This window comes from Bombina bombina, chromosome 8 (assembly GCF_027579735.1).
Source record: "Bombina bombina isolate aBomBom1 chromosome 8, aBomBom1.pri, whole genome shotgun sequence".
Classification (NCBI taxonomy): Eukaryota; Metazoa; Chordata; class Amphibia; order Anura; family Bombinatoridae; genus Bombina; species Bombina bombina.
In genome coordinates this window covers 52,225,804-52,245,635 of record NC_069506.1, presented here as the reverse complement: position 1 = coordinate 52,245,635, position 19,832 = coordinate 52,225,804, and the positions used below count along the sequence as shown (strand labels likewise).

The window sequence follows — 19,832 nt, the reverse complement described above, 5'->3', positions numbered from 1 at the left end:
GTAGTCCGTGCTCTAAAATTTTACTTACAGGCAACTAAGGAATTTCGACAAACGTCTTCTCTGTTTGTCATTTACTCTGGGCAGAGGAGAGGTCAAAAAGCTTCCGCTACCTCTCTTTCTTTTTGGCTTTGTAGCATAATTCGTTTAGCTTATGAGACTGCTGGACAGCAGCCTCCTGAAAGAATTACAGCTCATTCTACTAGAGCTGTGGCTTCCACTTGGGCCTTCAAGAATGAGGCCTCTGTTGAACAGATTTGCAAGGCTGCAACTTGGTCTTCGCTTCATACTTTTTCCAAATTTTACAAATTTGACACTTTTGCTTCATCGGAGGCTATTTTTGGGAGAAAGGTTCTTCAGGCAGTGGTTCCTTCTGTATAAAGAGCCTGCCTATCCCTCCCGTCATCCGTGTACTTTTGCTTTGGTATTGGTATCCCAGAAGTAATGATGACCCGTGGACTGATCACACTTAACAGAAGAAAACATAATTTATGCTTACCTGATAAATTCCTTTCTTCTGTAGTGTGATCAGTCCACGGCCCGCCCTGTTTTTAAGGCAGGTAAATATTTTTTAATTTATACTCCTGTCACCACTTCACCCTTGGCTTTTCCTTTCTCGTTGGTCCTTGGTCGAATGACTGGGAGTGACGTAGAGGGGAGGAGCTATATGCAGCTCTGCTGGGTGAATCCTCTTGCACTTCCTGTTGGGGAGGAGTAATATCCCAGAAGTAATGATGACCCGTGGACTGATCACACTACAGAAGAAAGGAATTTATCAGGTAAGCATAAATTATGTTATTGTTGCATCCTGTGGCAGAAGAACCATGTTGTAGCACGTGTATTTTTGTATCCTATGACTGAAGCAGCCATTTTGTAGCTCGTGTATTGTTGCATCCTATGGCAGAAGCAGCCGTCTTGTAGCACGTGTATTGTTGCATCCTATGGCAGAAGCAGCCATCTTGTAGCACGTGTATTGTTTCTTCCTATGGCAGAAGCAGCCATCTTGTAGCACATGTATTGTTGCATCCTGTGCCAGAAGCGGCCATCTTGTAGCGCGTGTATTGTTGCATCCTGTGGCAGAAGCAGCCATCTTGTAGCACATGTATTGTTGCATCCTGTGCCAGAAGCGGCCATCTTGTAGCATGTGTTACATCCTCGGACAGGAGCAGTCATCTTATAGCATGCGCGTATTGTTGCATCCTGTGTCAGAAGAGGCCATCTTGTAGCACATGTATTGTTGCATCCTGTGGCAGAAGCGGCCATCTTGTAGCACATGTATTGTTGCATCCTGTGGCAGAAGCGGCCATCTTGTAGCATGTGTATTGTTGCATCCTATGGCAGAAGCAGCCATCTTGTAGCACATGTATTGTTGCATCCTGTGGCAGAAGCGGCCATCTTGTAGCACATGTATTGTTGCATCCTGTGGCAGAAGCGGCCATCTTGTAGCACGTGTATTGTTGCATCCTATGGCAGAAGCAGCCATCTTGTAGTACATGTATTGTTGCATCCTGTGGCATAAGCGGCCAATTTGTAGCATGTGTATTGTTGCATCCTATGGCAGAAGCAGCCATCTTGTAGCACATGTATTGTTGCATCCTGTGGCAGAAGCGGCCATCTTGTAGCATGTGTTACATCCTCGGACAGGAGCAGTCATCTTATAGCATGCGCGTATTGTTGCATCCTGTGTCAGAAGAGGCCATCTTATATTGTTGCATCCTGTGACAGAAGTAGCCATTTTGTAGCTTTCACAGATCTGTGATGTTACCCGCTTTTTGACAACTGTACCTTTCATTTTAGTTTAGCTCAATAGAGAGCAGAAATGTTACATTTTTGCATTTTTTTTGCACAGTATAAAATTTGCATTAAAAATATAAGCTCCAAGATGGCTGCACCCAGTGTGAAGTTACAGAGCTTCACTAACTGATACTTGTAAGGGATTAAAATAAGAGAACAACTCTAAAGACAGCTGCAGACGCAGGAGGAAAAACAATATCATAGCGAGTAATTACCGCTACTGTAGTTGTACTCAGTCGTTTAATGCCCCTTTAAGGCTTTTGGAAGCAGCAAGGGAACACTTAATAATGGATTTTCTTGTATTACGCATGGCACTGTACTAGTCAACTATTGGAAATCTTTAAAAAGACTTGTTAGGAGCATTATCATAGTAAAAATCAACAATTTATTTCCAAGCCACCCCTAAATCCTCAAATGGCTAACAAACTGTTATTTCACTGTATAGCTGAGAGGGGAGACATTGGGGCAGAGTTATAGTAATTAAGTTAAAATGTATTGTGTGTAAAAACAGAAGGAATGGAAATTCACGAGATAAAAATGGCATTTCCTGGTTTGCTCCAAAGGAGAGGATTTCAGCTACATGCAAAGTTACCCCAGAGCCACAAGTTGCTTATCAATGCCGTTTGGTGTATCTGTAAATCAGTATACTTAAAGGGACATTAAACCCAAAAAATTTATTTCATAATTCAGACAGATAATATAATTTTAAACAACATTCCAATTTACTTCTATTATCTAATTTGCTTCATTCTTTAGATATATTTTGTTAAAAAATAGCAATGAACATGGGTGAGCCAATCACAGGAGGCATCTATATGCAGCCACCAATCAGAAGCTACTGAGCCTATCTAGATATGCTTTTCAGGAAAGAATATCAAGAGAATGAAGCAAATTAGATAATAGAAGTAAATTAGAAAGCTGTTTAAAATGGTATTCTCTATCTGAATCATGAAAGAAAAAATGTGGGTTTAATGTCCCTTTAAAGAGGCAGTGTACTGTAAAATTGGTTTCCCCTTAAAGGACCATTAAATATATTTGCAAAATCAACAAATGCATAAGAAAAAAACAATGCGATAACATTGAATTCCTAATGTGTAGTAGATTTTTTTTTTTCTGATAAATTTCAGTTAGTTACGTTTTCCTTTCTCCCTGTATCATTTGACAGTCAGCCAATCAAAGAATGCATTTATGTATATTCTGTGAATTCTTGCACATGCTCAGTAGGAGCGGGTGCCTCAGAAAGTGTGCATATAAAAAGTTTATTTTGATAATGTAAGTGAATTGGAAAGCTTTTTACTTTCTTTTTTTATTGCACAATCTATATGAATCATGAAAGATTCATTTTGACTTTAGTGTTCCTTTTAATGTCTTTCCAAAGACTTGCAATACCAGCTGTAGCGTATAAAATATGAGAAATTTATCGTTTAGGTTTAATTTTGGATATGAAATAACTGGTATTCTTCTTTGACACCACATCCCATTAAAATGGGTTGAGCTTGCAGGGAAATCAGATCGCCTTATTTTATCTCACACATAGTTTCTTATCTTATCTCTGTTTGCATACAAAAGCCCAATCTTAGGGCCTGATATTTAAAAGCTCGCTGGCATGGAGAGAAATCATACAAAATCTTTGATTTTTTTTTTTTTTTTTTTTACACCTTATTTTGTAATGTAGGTGTCGCACCTTCACATCAATAATCCTCCATAGTGCGATAAACATCTTTCAAACAAAAATTTGTGTTTCTAAACATTTTTTAGTAACTTCTCCATACTAATAAATCGTCTTAGATCATCTTACCTGAGCTGCGAGCTGTTGAATATAGGCCCTTAGAGAGAACGATTAAAAAGGAACATTTGATAACTTATTTCTCCTAACTGCCTCTGGGGTCTAATTTATTCTGCTTGCTGGGTTTGCATAGCTTTTTTTATAGCCAATAGTTAAGTATGGAAATTTTCAGTATATGCGGGGATACAACAGACAAAAACTGCTATTTCAAAAGCCACAATTAAGGTAAAGGATATATTTGTAAACTATTAAATACACTCCAGCAGGTAAAAATGGATAAATGGGAACAAATTAAATGGGAGAAATGTTTACAGTAGACTGTCCCTTTAAACACACAGTGTACTTTTGTGTAAAAAAAAAAGTGCGCTTCGTCCCACGCTTCCTATAAAGGCCAGAAAGAAAATTCTATAACGAAGGTTTTCAACATTCTGCAAACTATGTAACCTGCAAATCAAATGGCTGGTTTAGGCAGTTTTATTTATTTATTTATAAAATATTTTACCAGGAAGGATACATTGAGGTTTCTCTCGTTTTCAAGTATGTCCTGGGTTCAAGCTTTAGACTTCTTTAGTGAGCATGGTGGGGCGAAGCACAATTTGTACACAAAAGCAAGATTTGTTTAATGTCCGTTTAAAGGGACGCTGAACCCACATTTTTTCTTTCGTGATTCAGAAAGAGCATGCAATTTTAAGCAACTTTCTAATTTACTCCTATTATCAAATTTTCTTTATTTGAAATGCAAGAATGTAAGTTGTCATTGGCTGTGTGTTTAGTTAGAGAATGAAACAAATTTGATAATAGAAGTAAAACGTAAAGTTGTTTAAAATTGTATGTTCTACCTAAATCATGAAAGAAAATTTTTGGGTTTCATGTCCCTTTAAAGGGACACTAAACCCAATTTTTTTCTTTTGTTATTCAGGTAGAGCATGCAGTTTTAAGCAACTTTATAATTTACTCCTATTATCAAATTTTCTTCATTCTCTTGGTATCTTTATTTAAAATGCAAGAATGTAAGTTTAGATGCAGGCCCATTTTTGGTGAACAAACTGTGTTGTTCTTGCTGATTGGTGGATAAATTCACCCACCAATAAACAAGTGCTTTCCATGGTCCTGAACCAAAAAATAGCTTTGATACCTTCTTTTTCAAATAAAGTAAGCAAGAGAATGAAGAAAATTTGATAATAGGAGTAAATTAGAAAGTTGCTTAAATTTGCCTGCTCTATCTGAATCATGAAAGAAAAAATTTTGGGTTCAGTGTCCCTTTAAATAAAGATCTACTAAAACATGAAATTCATAGAAGTCTCAATGTTTTTTTTGTTTTTTTTCTTCCCTGTGTTTTAGTTCTGAAATATGCGGGGCAGCCACCGTTCGAGCATTCTCCTATTAGATTTTGTACCCAGAATGGAGATTACGTAACGTTGGATACTAGCTGGTCAAGTTTTGTCAATCCGTGGAGCCGGAAGGTGGCGTTTATCATTGGGCGCCATAAAGTCAGGACGTAAGTCTGAGATTTAACCAATATATGATGTTTGAATTTTGTAGAAAATAAGATAATTTCAAAACACACACACATTTTTCATACACTTCTTAAAGGGATTCTAAACCCACATTTTTTTCTTTTATGATTTAGATGCAGCATGCAATTTTAGGCAACTTTCTAATTTAATCCTATTATAATTGTTTCTGAATTCTCTTGGTATCCTTTTTTGAAAAGCAGGAATGAAAGCTTAGGAGCCGGCCCATTTTAGGTTCAGCGCTTGCTGATTGATGGCTAAATGTAGCCAGCAATCGGCAAGCGCTATCCAGGGTGCTGAACCAAACATTGGGTCGGCTCTTGAGCTTTCATTCCTGCTATTTCAAATAAAGATGCCAAGAGAACGAAGAAAAATTGATAATAGGAGTAAATTAGATAATTGCTGCTCTTTCTGAATCATGAAAGAAAACGTGAGTTTAGTGTCCCTTTAGACATAAAGCATAGAGTGTTTTTGTGTTTGTTTGACTGTAACATATATTGTTGTGGTATCCAAACTTGTAGATTTTAGTATTTCTGAAATGATTATAATTCTCTCTATTTGTAATGTGGTGTCAAATACTGCAGTGCAATGCGAGAAGACACGGAAGGCAGACTTTAGTAGTATGTTCAGAAATGAAATGGGGGGGGGGGAGGGGGACTTCCCGGGTGACCACCAATGTTTTGTTGATGGGGCTAAAAAGTTAAAATGCCAAAAACGTAATGCTTTCTTAAAGGGGTCCACTCAACGAAGATGTATTTGCTGCTCGAAGTAGAGAAATGATCAATGTTGACAAAGAGATCAAGGAACTGCAAGGACAGATTTACAAAGTTCTTTTACAGGTAAAGATTTTATTTGCTTGATAGGAAAGTAAAGTAGGTTTATAGTTTATGCTTTTCTTTCTGCTTTTATTTGTAGTGTGTTTTTTTTTTTTAAAACATTAAAGGGACACTGAATCCAAATTTTTTCTTTCTTGATTCAGATAGAGCATGCAAATTTAAGCAACTTTCTAATTTACTCCTATTATCAATTTTTCTTTGTTTTCTTGCTTTCTTTATTTGAAAAAGAAGGCATCTAAGCTATTTTTTTGGTTCAGGACCATGGAAAGCATTTGTTTATTGGTGGGTGAATTTATCCACCAATCAGCAAGAACAACACAGTGTGTTCACCAAAAATGGGCCGGCATCTAAACTTACATTCTTGCATTTTAAATAAAGATACCAAGAGAATGAAGAAAATTTGATAATAGGAGTAAATTATAAAGTTGCTTAAAACTGCATGCTCTACCTGAATAACAAAAGAAAAAAATTGGGGTTAGTGTCCCTTTAAAGGGACATGAAACCCAAAAATTTTCTTTCATGATTTAGGTAGAACATACAATTTTAAACAACTTTACGTTTTTACTTCTATTATCAAATTTGTTTCATTCTCTAACTAAACACACAGCCAATGACAATTGGTGTATATATATATGCAGCCACCAATCAGCAGCTAGAACCTATGTTCTTTGTTGCTCCTGAGCTTTTCTAGATAAACCTTTCAGCAAAAGGATAACAAGAGAAGGAAGCAAATTAAATAATAGAAATAAATTAGAAAGTTGTTTTAAATTGTATGCTCTGTCTAAATCTTGAATGTCTAATTATGACTTTACTGTCCCTTTAATGATCACAATTGCACAATAGTTATTTGTTTGAAAAAAAAAAATGTTTAAAATTAGGCAGTAATTTTTTGGGTGGGTTTGCTCCTTCTCTATAATATATATATATATATTATATATATATATATATATATATATATATATATAGTATTTATATATATATATATATATATATATATGTATATGTATGTATATATATATATATATATATATATATATATGTGTATATATATATATATATATATATATATTACATTTTTTAGCATTATGTTGCACTCCGAGTTCAGTATTGCTTTTGCAAAACTGAAGAAAGTGAAGTCAAATATTTTAGTCTGTATGAGCTTCTAGTACAATGGTTTTCAAACTTTTTCAGACTGGGACACACTTGTAAATTTGTGTCAAGGCAGACCTGTGTTTCTAATGCAGGACTCTCATGAAATTAACCATATATTATAGTATTTTACATTACATTAACTATTCAGAGTCTATTTAAAATATTTTTTTGTGAGCTAATAGTTTGAACTGTTCTCCAATCGATGCTCTAGCTAGAAAAAAAAAAAGTGCCGTACGTCTAGAGTGCCAATTGGAGAACAGTTCAAACCGTTATCTCACAAAAAAGTGTTTTGAAGTGGGTCGGCCGGAGAGCGGGATATTAGAATGGCGCCGCTAGATTAAAAAGTAAGTTACAGTACATCTTTATTAGAAGTGATCAGTTAAAGTCCCTGTAAAATATCGCTTAGATTCCGAACCTGATTTTAAAACATGTAAAGTTTACCATCCCTTTAAATAAGATTAACCCCTTCACAAAAGATGCCGTACAGGGTACAGTAGAGAGGCCAATGAGGGGGCTATTAAATCAAAGTTTTTTGTTTTTTTTAGTTTTTGTCATTCTCAATTGAATTTATATTAAAGGGACATGAAATCCAAACTGTATCTTTGATTCCAATAGAGCATAACATTTTAAACAACTTTTTAATTGTACTTCTATTATCCAATTTGCTTTGTTCTTTTGGTATGCTTTGTTGAAAAGCATACAGAGGTATGCTCAGAAGCTGGGAGCTAGCTGCTGATTGGTGGCTGCACAAATATGTCTCTTGTCATTGTGCTGAGCTAGCTCCCAGTAGTGCATTGCTGCTCCTTCAATAAAGGATACCAAGAGAATGAAGCAAAATTTAACATAGAAGTAAATTGGTAATTTTTTTTTTTTTATTTAATATTTTGCGTTTCATGTCCTTTTTAACTCATTAGCCACAAACCATCTGCTTCATTTTTTGTTACCCATATTGTTAAGAAAGTAAATTAACAGTGAGTATATATCTTTTTCTTTTTCATTTTGCATTGTATGTTTTTATCTGCCCCTGTATTGAATTACAAGCAGAGCCACAGGGAACCGTTTTTTTCAGACTACTTTCCTGTTCATTCATGCGCTATTGTGTAAACGCCAAAATCATTTGGGATTTATTTAGGCCACAGCAATTTTCGGAGGTGTATTTTATGAAAGCGTCTGTCTTTGTTACTTTTCTTTGCCGTTGCCGCAGATAATTTGCTCCTACAGCAACGCATTGTAAATGACATCACTACTAGACAGTACTGCGCTTATAAAAACCTTTATTCACAAGGCTGCTATAGAAATATGTAGCTGTGAATGATTCATCAAACTCATTTATCTTTCATTCAAATTCTGGTTTATTCTAGAAGGTAGCGTTGCTAGATCTTCTTTTCTTCTGTTATGTGTGATCAGTCCACGGGTCATCATTACTTCTGGGATATAACTCCTCCCCAACAGGAAATGCAAGAGGATTCACCCAGCAGAGCTGCATATAGCTCCTCCCCTCTACGTCAGTCCCAGTCATTCTCTTGCACCCAACGACTAGATAGGATGTGTGAGAGGACTATGGTGATTATACTTAGTTTTTATGACTTCAATCAAAAGTTTGTTATTTTAAAATAGCACCGGAGCGTGTTATTACTTCTCTGGCAGAGTTTGAGGAAGAATCTGACAGAGATTTTTTACTATGATTTTAACCGGAGTCGTTAAGATCATATTGCTGTTCTCGACCATCTGAGGGAGGTAAAGGCTTCAGATCAGGGGACAGCGGGCAGATGAATCTGCATTGAGGTATGTGGCAGTTTTTATTTTCTGAATGGAATTGATGAGAAAAGCCTGCCATACCGTTAAAATGACATGTATGTATACACTTCAGTATTCTGGGGATGGTATTTCACCGGAACTACTGTGTTAAAGGTCACTAATCCTTTTAATAACTATTCTCATGTTAAACGTTTTTGCTGGAATGTAGAATCGTTTACATTGCTGAGGTACTGTGTGAATAAATATTTGGGCATTATTTTCCACTTGGCAGTTTTTTTGCTTTAATTGTGACAGTTTCGTTTCTCTTCACTGCTGTGTGGGAGAGGGAGGGGCCGTTTTTGGCGCTCTTTGCTACGCATCAAAAAATTCCAGTCAGCTACTTTTATATTTCCTGCATGATCCGGTTCATCTCTGACAGATCTCAGGGGTCTTCAAACTTCTTTGAAGGGAGGTAAATTCTCTCAGCAGAGCTGTGAGAATTCTTATAGTGACTGTGTATAAAAAACGTTGTTTTGTTTTCTTATGTACAAATTTAATTAGTGTTGTTTTTTACTAATGGGAACAAACCTTTGCTAAAAGTTGTGTTGTTTTAAAGTTTGATGCAATAACTGTTTTTCAGTTCATTATTTCAACTGTCATTTAATCGTTAGTACCTCTTTGAGGCACAGTGCGTTTTTTTGCTAAAAAAGATTATAACCAAGTTGTAAGTTTTTTTGCTAGTGTGTTAAACATGTCTGACTCAGAGGAAGATATCTGTGTCATTTGTTCCAATGCCAAGGTGGAGCCCAATAGAAATTTATGTACTAACTGTATTGATGCTACTTTAAATAAAAGTCAATCTGTACAATGTGAACAAATTTCACCAAACAGCGAGGGGAGAGTTATGCCGACTAACTCGCCTCACGCGACAGTACCTGCATCTCCCGCCCGGGAGGTGCGTGATATTTTGGCGCCTAGTACATCTGGGCGGCCATTACAGATAACATTACAAGATATGGCTACTGTTATGACTGAAGTTTTGTCTAAATTACCTGAACTAAGAGGCAAGCGTGATCACTCTGGGGTGAGAACAGAGTGCGCTGACAATGCTAGGGCCATGTCTGATACTGCGTCACAGCTCGCAGAGCATGAGGACGGAGAGCTTCATTCTGTGGGTGACGGTTCTGATCCAAACAGATTGGACTCAGATATTTCAAATTTTAAATTTAAATTGGAGAACCTCCGTGTACTACTAGGGGAGGTCTTAGCAGCTCTCAACGATTGTAACACTGTTGCAATACCAGAGAAACTGTGTAGGTTGGATAAATACTTTGCGGTACCGGCGAGTACTGACGTTTTTCCTATACCTAAGAGACTAACTGAAATTGTTACTAAGGAGTGGGATAGACCCGGTGTGCCGTTCTCACCCCCTCCAATATTTAGAAAGATGTTTCCAATAGACGCCACCACTCGGGACTTATGGCAAACGGTCCCCAAGGTGGAGGGAGCAGTTTCTACTTTAGCTAAGCGTACCACTATCCCGGTGGAGGATAGCTGTGCTTTCTCAGATCCAATGGATAAAAAATTAGAGGGTTACCTTAAGAAAATGTTTGTTCAACAAGGTTTTATATTACAACCCCTTGCATGTATCGCGCCGATTACGGCTGCGGCAGCATTTTGGATTGAGTCGCTTGAAGAGAACCTTAGTTCCTCTACGCTAGACGACATTACGGACAGGCTTAGAGTCCTTAAACTAGCTAATTCTTTCATTTCGGAGGCCGTAGTACATTTAACCAAACTTACGGCTAAGAACTCAGGATTCGCCATACAGGCACGCAGGGCACTGTGGCTAAAATCCTGGTCAGCTGATGTTACTTCTAAGTCCAAATTACTTAATATACCTTTCAAGGGGCAGTCCTTATTCGGGCCCGGTTTGAAAGAAATTATCGCTGACATTACGGGAGGTAAGGGCCACGCCCTACCTCAAGACAAGGCCAAAGCTAAGGCTAGACAGTCTAATTTTCGTCCCTTTCGGAATTTCAAAACAGGAGCAGCATCAACCTCCACTGCACCAAAACAGGAAGGAGCTGTTGCTCGTTACAGGCAAGGCTGGAAGCCTAACCAGTCCTGGAACAAAAGCAAGCAGGCCAGGAAACCTGCTGCTGCCCCAAAGACAGCATGAACCGAGAGCCCCCGATCCGGGACCGGATCTAGTAGGGGGCAGACTCTCCCTCTTCGCCCAGGCCTGGGCAAGAGATGTTCAGGATCCCTGGGCACTAGAGATCATATCTCAGGGATACCTTCTAGACTTCAAATTATCTCCCCCAAGAGGGAGATTTCATCTGTCAAGGTTGTCAACAAACCAGATAAAGAAAGAAGCGTTTCTACGCTGCGTACAAGATCTGTTAACAATGGGAGTGATCCATCCGGTTCCGTGGTCGGAACAAGGACAAGGGTTCTACTCAAACCTGTTTGTGGTTCCCAAAAAAGAGGGAACTTTCAGGCCAATCTTAGATTTAAAGACTCTAAACAAATTCCTAAGAGTTCCATCGTTCAAAATGGAAACTATTCGGACAATCTTACCCATGATCCAAGAGGGTCAGTACATGACCACAGTGGATTTAAAGGATGCTTACCTTCACATACCGATCCACAAAGATCATCACCGGTATCTAAGGTTTGCCTTCTTAGACAGGCACTACCAGTTTGTAGCTCTTCCATTCGGATTGGCTACGGCTCCAAGAATCTTCACAAAGGTTCTGGGTGCCCTTCTAGCGGTACTAAGACCGCGAGGGATTTCGGTAGCTCCGTACCTAGACGACATTCTAATACAAGCTTCAAGCTTTCAAACTGCCAAGTCTCATACAGAGTTAGTTCTGGCATTTCTAAGGTCGCATGGATGGAAAGTGAACGAAAAGAAGAGTTCTCTCTTTCCTCTCACAAGAGTTCCATTCTTGGGGACTCTTATAGATTCTGTAGAAATGAAGATTTACCTGACAGAAGACAGGTTAACAAAACTTCAAAATGCATGCCGCGTCCTTCATTCCATTCAACACCCGTCAGTAGCTCAATGCATGGAGGTGATCGGCTTAATGGTAGCGGCAATGGACATAGTACCTTTTGCACGCCTACACCTCAGACCGCTGCAATTATGCATGCTAAGTCAGTGGAATGGGGATTACTCAGATTTGTCCCCTGCTCTGAATCTGAATCAAGAGACCAGAAATTCTCTTCTATGGTGGCTTCATCGGCCACACCTGTCCAGGGGGATGCCATTCAGCAGGCCAGACTGGACAATTGTAACAACAGACGCCAGCCTACTAGGTTGGGGCGCTGTCTGGAATTCTCTGAAGGCTCAGGGACTATGGAATCAGGAGGAGAGTCTCCTTCCAATAAACATTCTGGAATTGAGAGCAGTTCTCAATGCCCTTCTGGCTTGGCCCCAGTTAATAACTCGGGGGTTCATCAGGTTTCAGTCGGACAACATCACGACTGTAGCTTACATCAACCATCAGGGAGGGACAAGAAGCTCCCTAGCAATGATGGAAGTATCAAAGATAATTCGCTGGGCAGAGTCTCACTCTTGCCACCTGTCAGCAATCCACATCCCGGGAGTGGAGAACTGGGAGGCGGATTTCTTGAGTCGCCAGACTCTTCATCCGGGGGAGTGGGAACTTCATCCGGAGGTCTTTGCCCAAATACTTCGACGTTGGGGCAAACCAGAGATAGATCTCATGGCGTCTCGCCAGAACGCCAAACTTCCTCGCTACGGGTCCAGATCCAGGGATCCGGGAGCAGTTCTGATAGATGCTTTGACAGCACCTTGGAACTTCAGGATGGCTTATGTGTTTCCACCCTTCCCGCTGCTTCCTCGATTGATTGCCAAAATCAAACAGGAGAGAGCATCAGTAATTCTAATAGCACCTGCTTGGCCACGCAGGACTTGGTATGCAGATCTAGTGGACATGTCATCCTGTCCGCCTTGGTCTCTACCTCTAAGACAGGACCTTCTGATACAGGGTCCATTCAAACATCAAAATCTAACTTCTCTGAAGCTGACTGCTTGGAAATTGAACGCTTGATTTTATCAAAACGTGGTTTTTCTGAGTCGGTTATTGATACCCTGATTCAGGCTAGGAAGCCTGTTACCAGAAGGATTTACCATAAAATATGGCGGAAATACCTATACTGGTGCGAATCCAAAGGTTACTCCTGGAGTAAGGTTAGGATCGCTAGGATATTGTCTTTTCTACAAGAAGGTTTAGAAAAGGGTTTATCAGCTAGTTCATTAAAGGGACAGATTTCAGCTCTGTCCATCTTGTTACACAGACGTCTGTCAGAAAATCCAGACGTCCAGTCCTTTTGTCAGGCTTTAGCTAGGATCAAGCCTGTGTTTAAAGCTGTTGCTCCACCATGGAGTTTAAACTTAGTTCTTAACGTCTTACAGGGTGTTCCGTTTGAACCCCTTCATTCCATTGATATAAAAATGTTATCTTGGAAAGTTCTGTTTTTGATGGCTATTTCCTCGGCTCGAAGAGTCTCTGAGTTATCAGCCTTACATTGTGATTCCCCTTATCTGATTTTTCACTCAGACAAGGTAGTTCTGCGTACTAAACCTGGGTTCTTACCTAAGGTAGTCACTAACAGGAACATCAATCAAGAGATTGTTGTCCCATCCTTGTGTCCAAATCCTTCTTCAAAGAAGGAACGTCTTTTACACAATCTGGATGTAGTTCGTGCCCTCAAGTTCTACTTGCAGGCAACTAAAGATTTTCGCCAAACTTCTTCCTTGTTTGTCGTTTACTCTGGACAGAGGAGAGGTCAAAAAGCTTCTGCTACCTCTCTCTCTTTTTGGCTTCGTAGCATAATACGTTTAGCCTATGAGACTGCTGGACAGCAGCCTCCTGAAAGAATTACAGCTCACTCCACTAGAGCTGTGGCTTCCACTTGGGCCTTTAAGAATGAGGCCTCTGTTGAACAGATTTGCAAGGCTGCAACTTGGTCTTCGCTTCATACTTTTTCCAAATTTTACAAATTTGACACTTTTGCTTCTTCGGAGGCTATTTTTGGGAGAAAGGTTCTTCAGGCAGTGGTTCCTTCTGTATAATGAGCCTGCCTATCCCTCCCGTCATCCGTGTACTTTTGCTTTGGTATTGGTATCCCAGAAGTAATGATGACCCGTGGACTGATCACACATAACAGAAGAAAACATAATTTATGCTTACCTGATAAATTCCTTTCTTCTGTTGTGTGATCAGTCCACGGCCCGCCCTGTTTTAAGGCAGGTAAATATCTTTTAAATTATACTCCAGTCACCACTTCACCCTTGGTTACTCCTTTCTCGTTGATTCTTGGTCGAATGACTGGGACTGACGTAGAGGGGAGGAGCTATATGCAGCTCTGCTGGGTGAATCCTCTTGCATTTCCTGTTGGGGAGGAGTTATATCCCAGAAGTAATGATGACCCGTGGACTGATCACACAACAGAAGAAAGGAATTTATCAGGTAAGCATAAATTATGTTTTTTATATCCTAATGAATTCTTTTTTTATCCGTTATACAACATTTGTTGGTCCAGGAGCTGATGATAAATAATTTGGCAAAATAAATGATATTACTGGTATGAATATGAAAAGTGTTAGGCAATGTTAGGCAGGAACTATGTAGAGGAACTGCAGAGTAATTAAAATATATCCTACTGCCTATAAAGGGATCATTTACTTCTATTATATATTTTTCTTTGTTGTTTTGGTATTTTTTGTTGAAAGGCAGGGACATATGTTTAGGTGCCAGCCCATTTCTGGATCACTATATGGCAGCGGTTTTGCAAGAATGTTATCCATTTGTAAGAGCACTATATGGCAGCGCTATTTCTTGCCATATTGTGCTCCAGATACCTACCTAGGTATCTCTTCAACAAAGAATATCATGGGAGCGAAGCAAGTTTGATAATGGAAGCAAATTCCAAACTTTTTGAAATGGTTTGTTCTGTCTGAATCACAAAAGAAAATGTTTGGGGTTTCATATCCCTTTAAATAAATATTTAACTCCTGCATAATTTGTTCTCTAAATTTAAAGGGATATGAAAACCCAAAATTTCCTTTTGTGATTTAGACAAATAGTAAAAAAATGTTTTGAATTTGTTTTGTTCCCATGGTATTCTTTGTTGAAGAGATACCTAGGTAGGCGTCTGGAGCACTGCATGGAATAGTACTGCCATCTAGTGCTCTTACAAATGGATAACATTCTTGCATAACTGCTGCAATATAGTGCTCCAGACATGTACGTGCTCTTGATCTTAAAGGGGCACTGAACCCAAATTTTTTCTTTAATGAGTCAGACAGAGCAGGCAATTTTAAGCAACTTTCTAATTTACTCCTATTATCAAACTTTCTTAATTCTCTTGCTATCTTTATTTGAAAAGCAAGAATGTAAGTTTAGATTCCGGCCCATTTTTGGTGAACAACCTGGGTTGTTCTTGCTGATTGGTGGATAAATTCATCCACCAATAAGCAAGTGTTGTCCAGGGTCCAAAAATTGTCTGGCTCCTTGGCTTAGATGTCTTTTTTCCAATAAAGATAGCAAAAGAACGAAGACAAATTCATAATAGGATTAAATTAGAAAGTTGCTTAAAAATGCTGCTCTATCTGAATCGTGAAAGAAAAAAATTGGGTTCAGTGTCCCTTTAAGTCCCTGCTTTTTAACAAAAGATATAAAGAGAAAATTTGATAAAATAATTAATGAAATTAGAAAGTTGTGTAAAATTGAGTGCTCTATCTGAATCATAAAAGAAACATTTTGGGTTTATCTAATTTGCTTTGTTTTCATGATATCTTTGTTGAAAAACATACCTAGGTAGGCTGAGGTGCAGCACTGCATTACTGGGAGCTAGCTGCTGATTGTTGGCTGCACATTATGCCTCATGTCATTGGCTCACCGGATGTGTTCAGCTAGCTCCCAGTATTGTAAAAGAAGAAGGGAATTGGATTTTTGTTTTATGCTATGTCTAAATCATGAAAGAAAAGTCAACTACAAAGGTGAAGGGCTTTATCATGTAAATAAATCTAGCCTTACTGTGCATATAAAAGGATTTCTCACGCGATAAAGGTGCGCTTTTTACAAACTTCCATAGGGTTAGATTTCTAAAGCACCTCAGCCTTTTAGCCTCGTCTCTGTTCAGGGTAGGATCTTCATAACCAGAACTGGCCTGAACTCGTAAATGATTGCCGCCTTTTATATGCGAGTATTTTAAAGGGACAGTCTAGTCAAAATTAAACTGTAATGATTCAGATACAGCAGGCAATTTTAAACAACTTTCCAATTTACTTCCATTAACAAAATGTGCACAGTCTTTTTATATTTACACTTTTTTAGTCACCAGCTCCTACTGAGCATGTGCAAGAATAAGTGTGTATGCATTTGTGAATGGCTGATTGCTGTCACATGGTACGTATATGCATTTGTGATTGGCTGATGGCTGTCACATGATACAGGGGGAGTGGAAATAGACATAACTGCAATTTATTTAAAAACAATCTACTAATTTAAAGTTCAGACTAAATGCAATTGCATTATCTTTTTATCATGCTTTTTTGATTATGCAAATTTTTTGTATTGACTGGTCCTTTAAAAAGACATAATTTTTCACAAGTTTTTTTTAGTTTTCGTCTGCTTTCATTCTCACACATTTACCCCTAAAATGTTTGTTGATGCAAGTCAAATTTGTTACAATTATTTTTTTATACTTCTTTTTTTTAGCCTGTCCACAATAATGGTTCTAGCGGCTATGGGAGCTTAGGAAGTAATGGTTCTTATGAACATTACATAAGCATAGCATCTTCAAGTGACTCGAATGGGAATTGTGTGGATGAAACTCATAAAGAACCGGTAATTTGTATTTATTTATTTTCTTTAAGTTAAAATCGATTGGGCCTATACAAAGCTTTTCTACTGTTAAACCTGACTATAATTTTTATTTATTTTGTTTTTCTGAAGGACTGTTTGTTTATTTTAGGCCTATTTATATGTAAGGAGACACCATTATTTCCTCTCACGCTCAAGTAGTGTCATATTTAGATACGGCAAAGTTATATATCACATAATTCTAGTGCACTTGAGGCTGCATTCACTTCTTTTATATACTGTATGTGCCTCTCCTTTTAGACAGGTTTTGTTCAGTTGTTTACTTGGCTCAACGCGTTTCGGCGGATTTACAGTCTTTTTCAAGAGCTGTTAAAACTTAGTATGGCTTACAAAAAGTCATATACAATACTGCATCGCAGGCGGCCTTAAATACACATTCATGGACGGTATCTGATGCCTCATTGGTTAAGATCAGATTTACATGCGGTTATAAAAAACATACAAACAAAGTCTAAAATTATTATTATTTAAAAAATAAATAAATACAATATCTATCTATTTCAACCATATATATATAAAAATGTAGTACCTTATTGCTTTGATGTGCAAGAAATTAGTATTAAACAGTGATACGCTGTTGATATGTTACTATTCTGTCTTTACTGTTTTGTGTTTTGAATTTCCCTTTAGATGACTTTAAAACAAGTCTGCACAGATATAAATCGCATTAAAAATTTAGGACAGCAGGTTTATATTGACACCAGAAGCAAACCCCAGCCCAAACAGCGAGAGGTACTGAACAAAGTAATAAACAAAGGTATGTTCATTTTATTTTCTAGTCTTTATATTCTACTAATTTTGATTTTCTTCAGGGTATTTCTAACATTTTATTTACTTTGTACATTATTTTTTGAGAATTTGATATGGTCAATTGGAAAGTGTCTTAAAACTGAAAGCTTATTTTGACTTCACACAAAGAATATGCCATCAGCTCCAAACGAATATATAGAAATTTTCTCTAATACAAATTCCACATATATCCTCAGAGAACTGAGCCCTCTTTTAACACCATATGAAGTAAAAATATAAATCATCCAAATTGTTACATCTGCTGATCCTTCATGCTACGATTCTTTACCAACTTCACTATAAACAAAACGCAAAGGGGCGCTGGTGTACTTTATTACAGGGCTACCCAAAATATGGCCCTCTTAAAGGGACATGAAACCCAAAATATTTCTTTCATGATTCAGAAAGAGAATTCAATTTCAAACAACTTTCCAATATACTTCTATTATTTAATTTGCTTCTTTCTCTTAAGTTCATGTGCAGCAGAGAACCTAGGATCTAGCTGTTGATTGGTGGCTGCGTATATAAACTGATTGTCATTGGCTCACCCATGTGTTCAGTTAGAGACCAGTAGTGCACGGCTGCTCCTTCAACAAATGATACCAAGAGAATAAAACAGATTAGATAATAGAAGTAAATTAGTAAATTGTTTAAAATTGTATTCTCTATCTGAATCATAAAAGATTTGTTTTGGGTTTCATGTCCCTTTTAGTTTTTTGTGTGGCCATGTTAGTACCTAAAGGGACATGAAACCCAATTTTTTTTCTTTTATGATTCAGATAGAGAGAACAATTTTAAACAACGTTCTACTTTACTTCTATTATCTAATTTGTTTCATTATCTTGGCATCATTTGTTGAAGGAGCAGCAATGCACTACTGGTTTCTAACTGAACAGATGGGATGAGCCAGTGACAATCGGTATATATATGCAGCCACCAATCAGCATCTAGAACCTAGGTTCTCTGCTGCTCCTGAGCTTGCCTAGATAATCCTTTCAGCAAAGGATAACAAGAGAAGGAAGCAAATGAAATAATATAAGTAAATTGGAAAGTTGTTTAAAATTGTATTCTCTATCTGAATTATGAGAATTTTTTTTTGGTTTCTTGTCCCTTTAAAGCCTGTATTTGTAATATATACAGTTAAATTAAATTCTGCAAAACTACTGGATTTACTATGTATTTTTTAACTAAAAAAATTGAATATAGTCAAATTTTATTTTAAAGGCATTGTAATGGAGTCGCCAGCTAATATTAGTGATCAGCCCTTCGTATAAAGCAGTTTGGATGGCCAAGGGTATCTGCAGACAATGCAAAAAAATGCAAATAATGACCACAAAATCTAAAATGCCATGTAGCAATCGCGGTCTTAATTTTAAAAAAAATATTTTGTATTCATACTCGCATTTTTGTGATTGTCCGTTACATTACTGTTGTCTTTTTAAATAGGATTTCAATTCGCAATTGTGTCTTCGTAATTTAACCCTTTGCCATTCTATCTTATTTGTTTGCAACAGATTTTTTTTTTTTTTTAAAGTTAAATGTAAGTTTCGGTTTGATTCCAAGTTTCGATCCTCATAACTTTCTGAAAGTTTTTGAGTGAAAACCCGTTTTCATCTATGGGTTTTTAGCATCCAAATCCAATTTGGATTAGGATCGTAAAACAAACTTCCTATGTCGTCTGAAAAGGAAGCCTTTTATCGGAGCCAATATCGAAAAGATTGTTTTTGACCCCTTAATCTTTTTTTATTTTTATTAAAAGTTTACTTAATGTTTTATAAACCAGTCAAATAGAGAAACCTATTTTATATCTTTGTTTATTTATATTTACAGCAAACCCAATCGCAAATGGATTTGTGCAACCACGACAGGAACATACTGATTCAAGAAAGGGACAGCATATTCCGTCATACCAGCAAATCAACTGTGTGGACAGTATTATTAGGTAAAGTTTTAGATCATTCAGATACACATTTAAAAGTGCATTAATGTAAGAAAATGGTTAGTGATAATGATGCGATAACATTTTATAATGAAAACAAAAATTAAATACATTTAACTCCTCTTTGTTTGAAATTTTGAATGGTTTGCCATTTGCTTTCAAAAAATACCGTTACCTTTTGTACACTAGTAGAAGGTAAATAAATCTGATCACAACTCAACTGTGTTAAAGTTAATCATTTACAGTGAATTTTAAACAGTGCAGGAGCCCATAGGGATAGAATCTGGCGATAACAACGCAAATGCAAGGTTTGTGTGTAGACTAATGGAGCCCTTTGCAGTCTAGTAGATAAAAACATGTTAAAGC

At 37.5% G+C, this 19,832-nt stretch overlaps 1 protein-coding gene across 4 annotated transcripts in view; it reads left to right on the top strand.

Moving 5' to 3' along the window:
• PER3 (period circadian regulator 3) overlaps positions 1 to 19,832 on the top strand; it is a 154,683-nt gene that overhangs the window by 47,941 nt on the left and 86,910 nt on the right. For all 4 annotated transcript variants that reach the window (XM_053690374.1, XM_053690376.1, XM_053690375.1 and 1 more), the window contains exons 10-14: positions 4,919 to 5,075; positions 5,825 to 5,930; positions 16,574 to 16,702; positions 17,369 to 17,495; positions 19,358 to 19,469. In XM_053690374.1, coding sequence (XP_053546349.1) covers positions 4,919 to 5,075; positions 5,825 to 5,930; positions 16,574 to 16,702; positions 17,369 to 17,495; positions 19,358 to 19,469 — 631 coding nt within the window. The remainder of the gene's footprint in view (positions 1 to 4,918; positions 5,076 to 5,824; positions 5,931 to 16,573; positions 16,703 to 17,368; positions 17,496 to 19,357; positions 19,470 to 19,832) is intronic.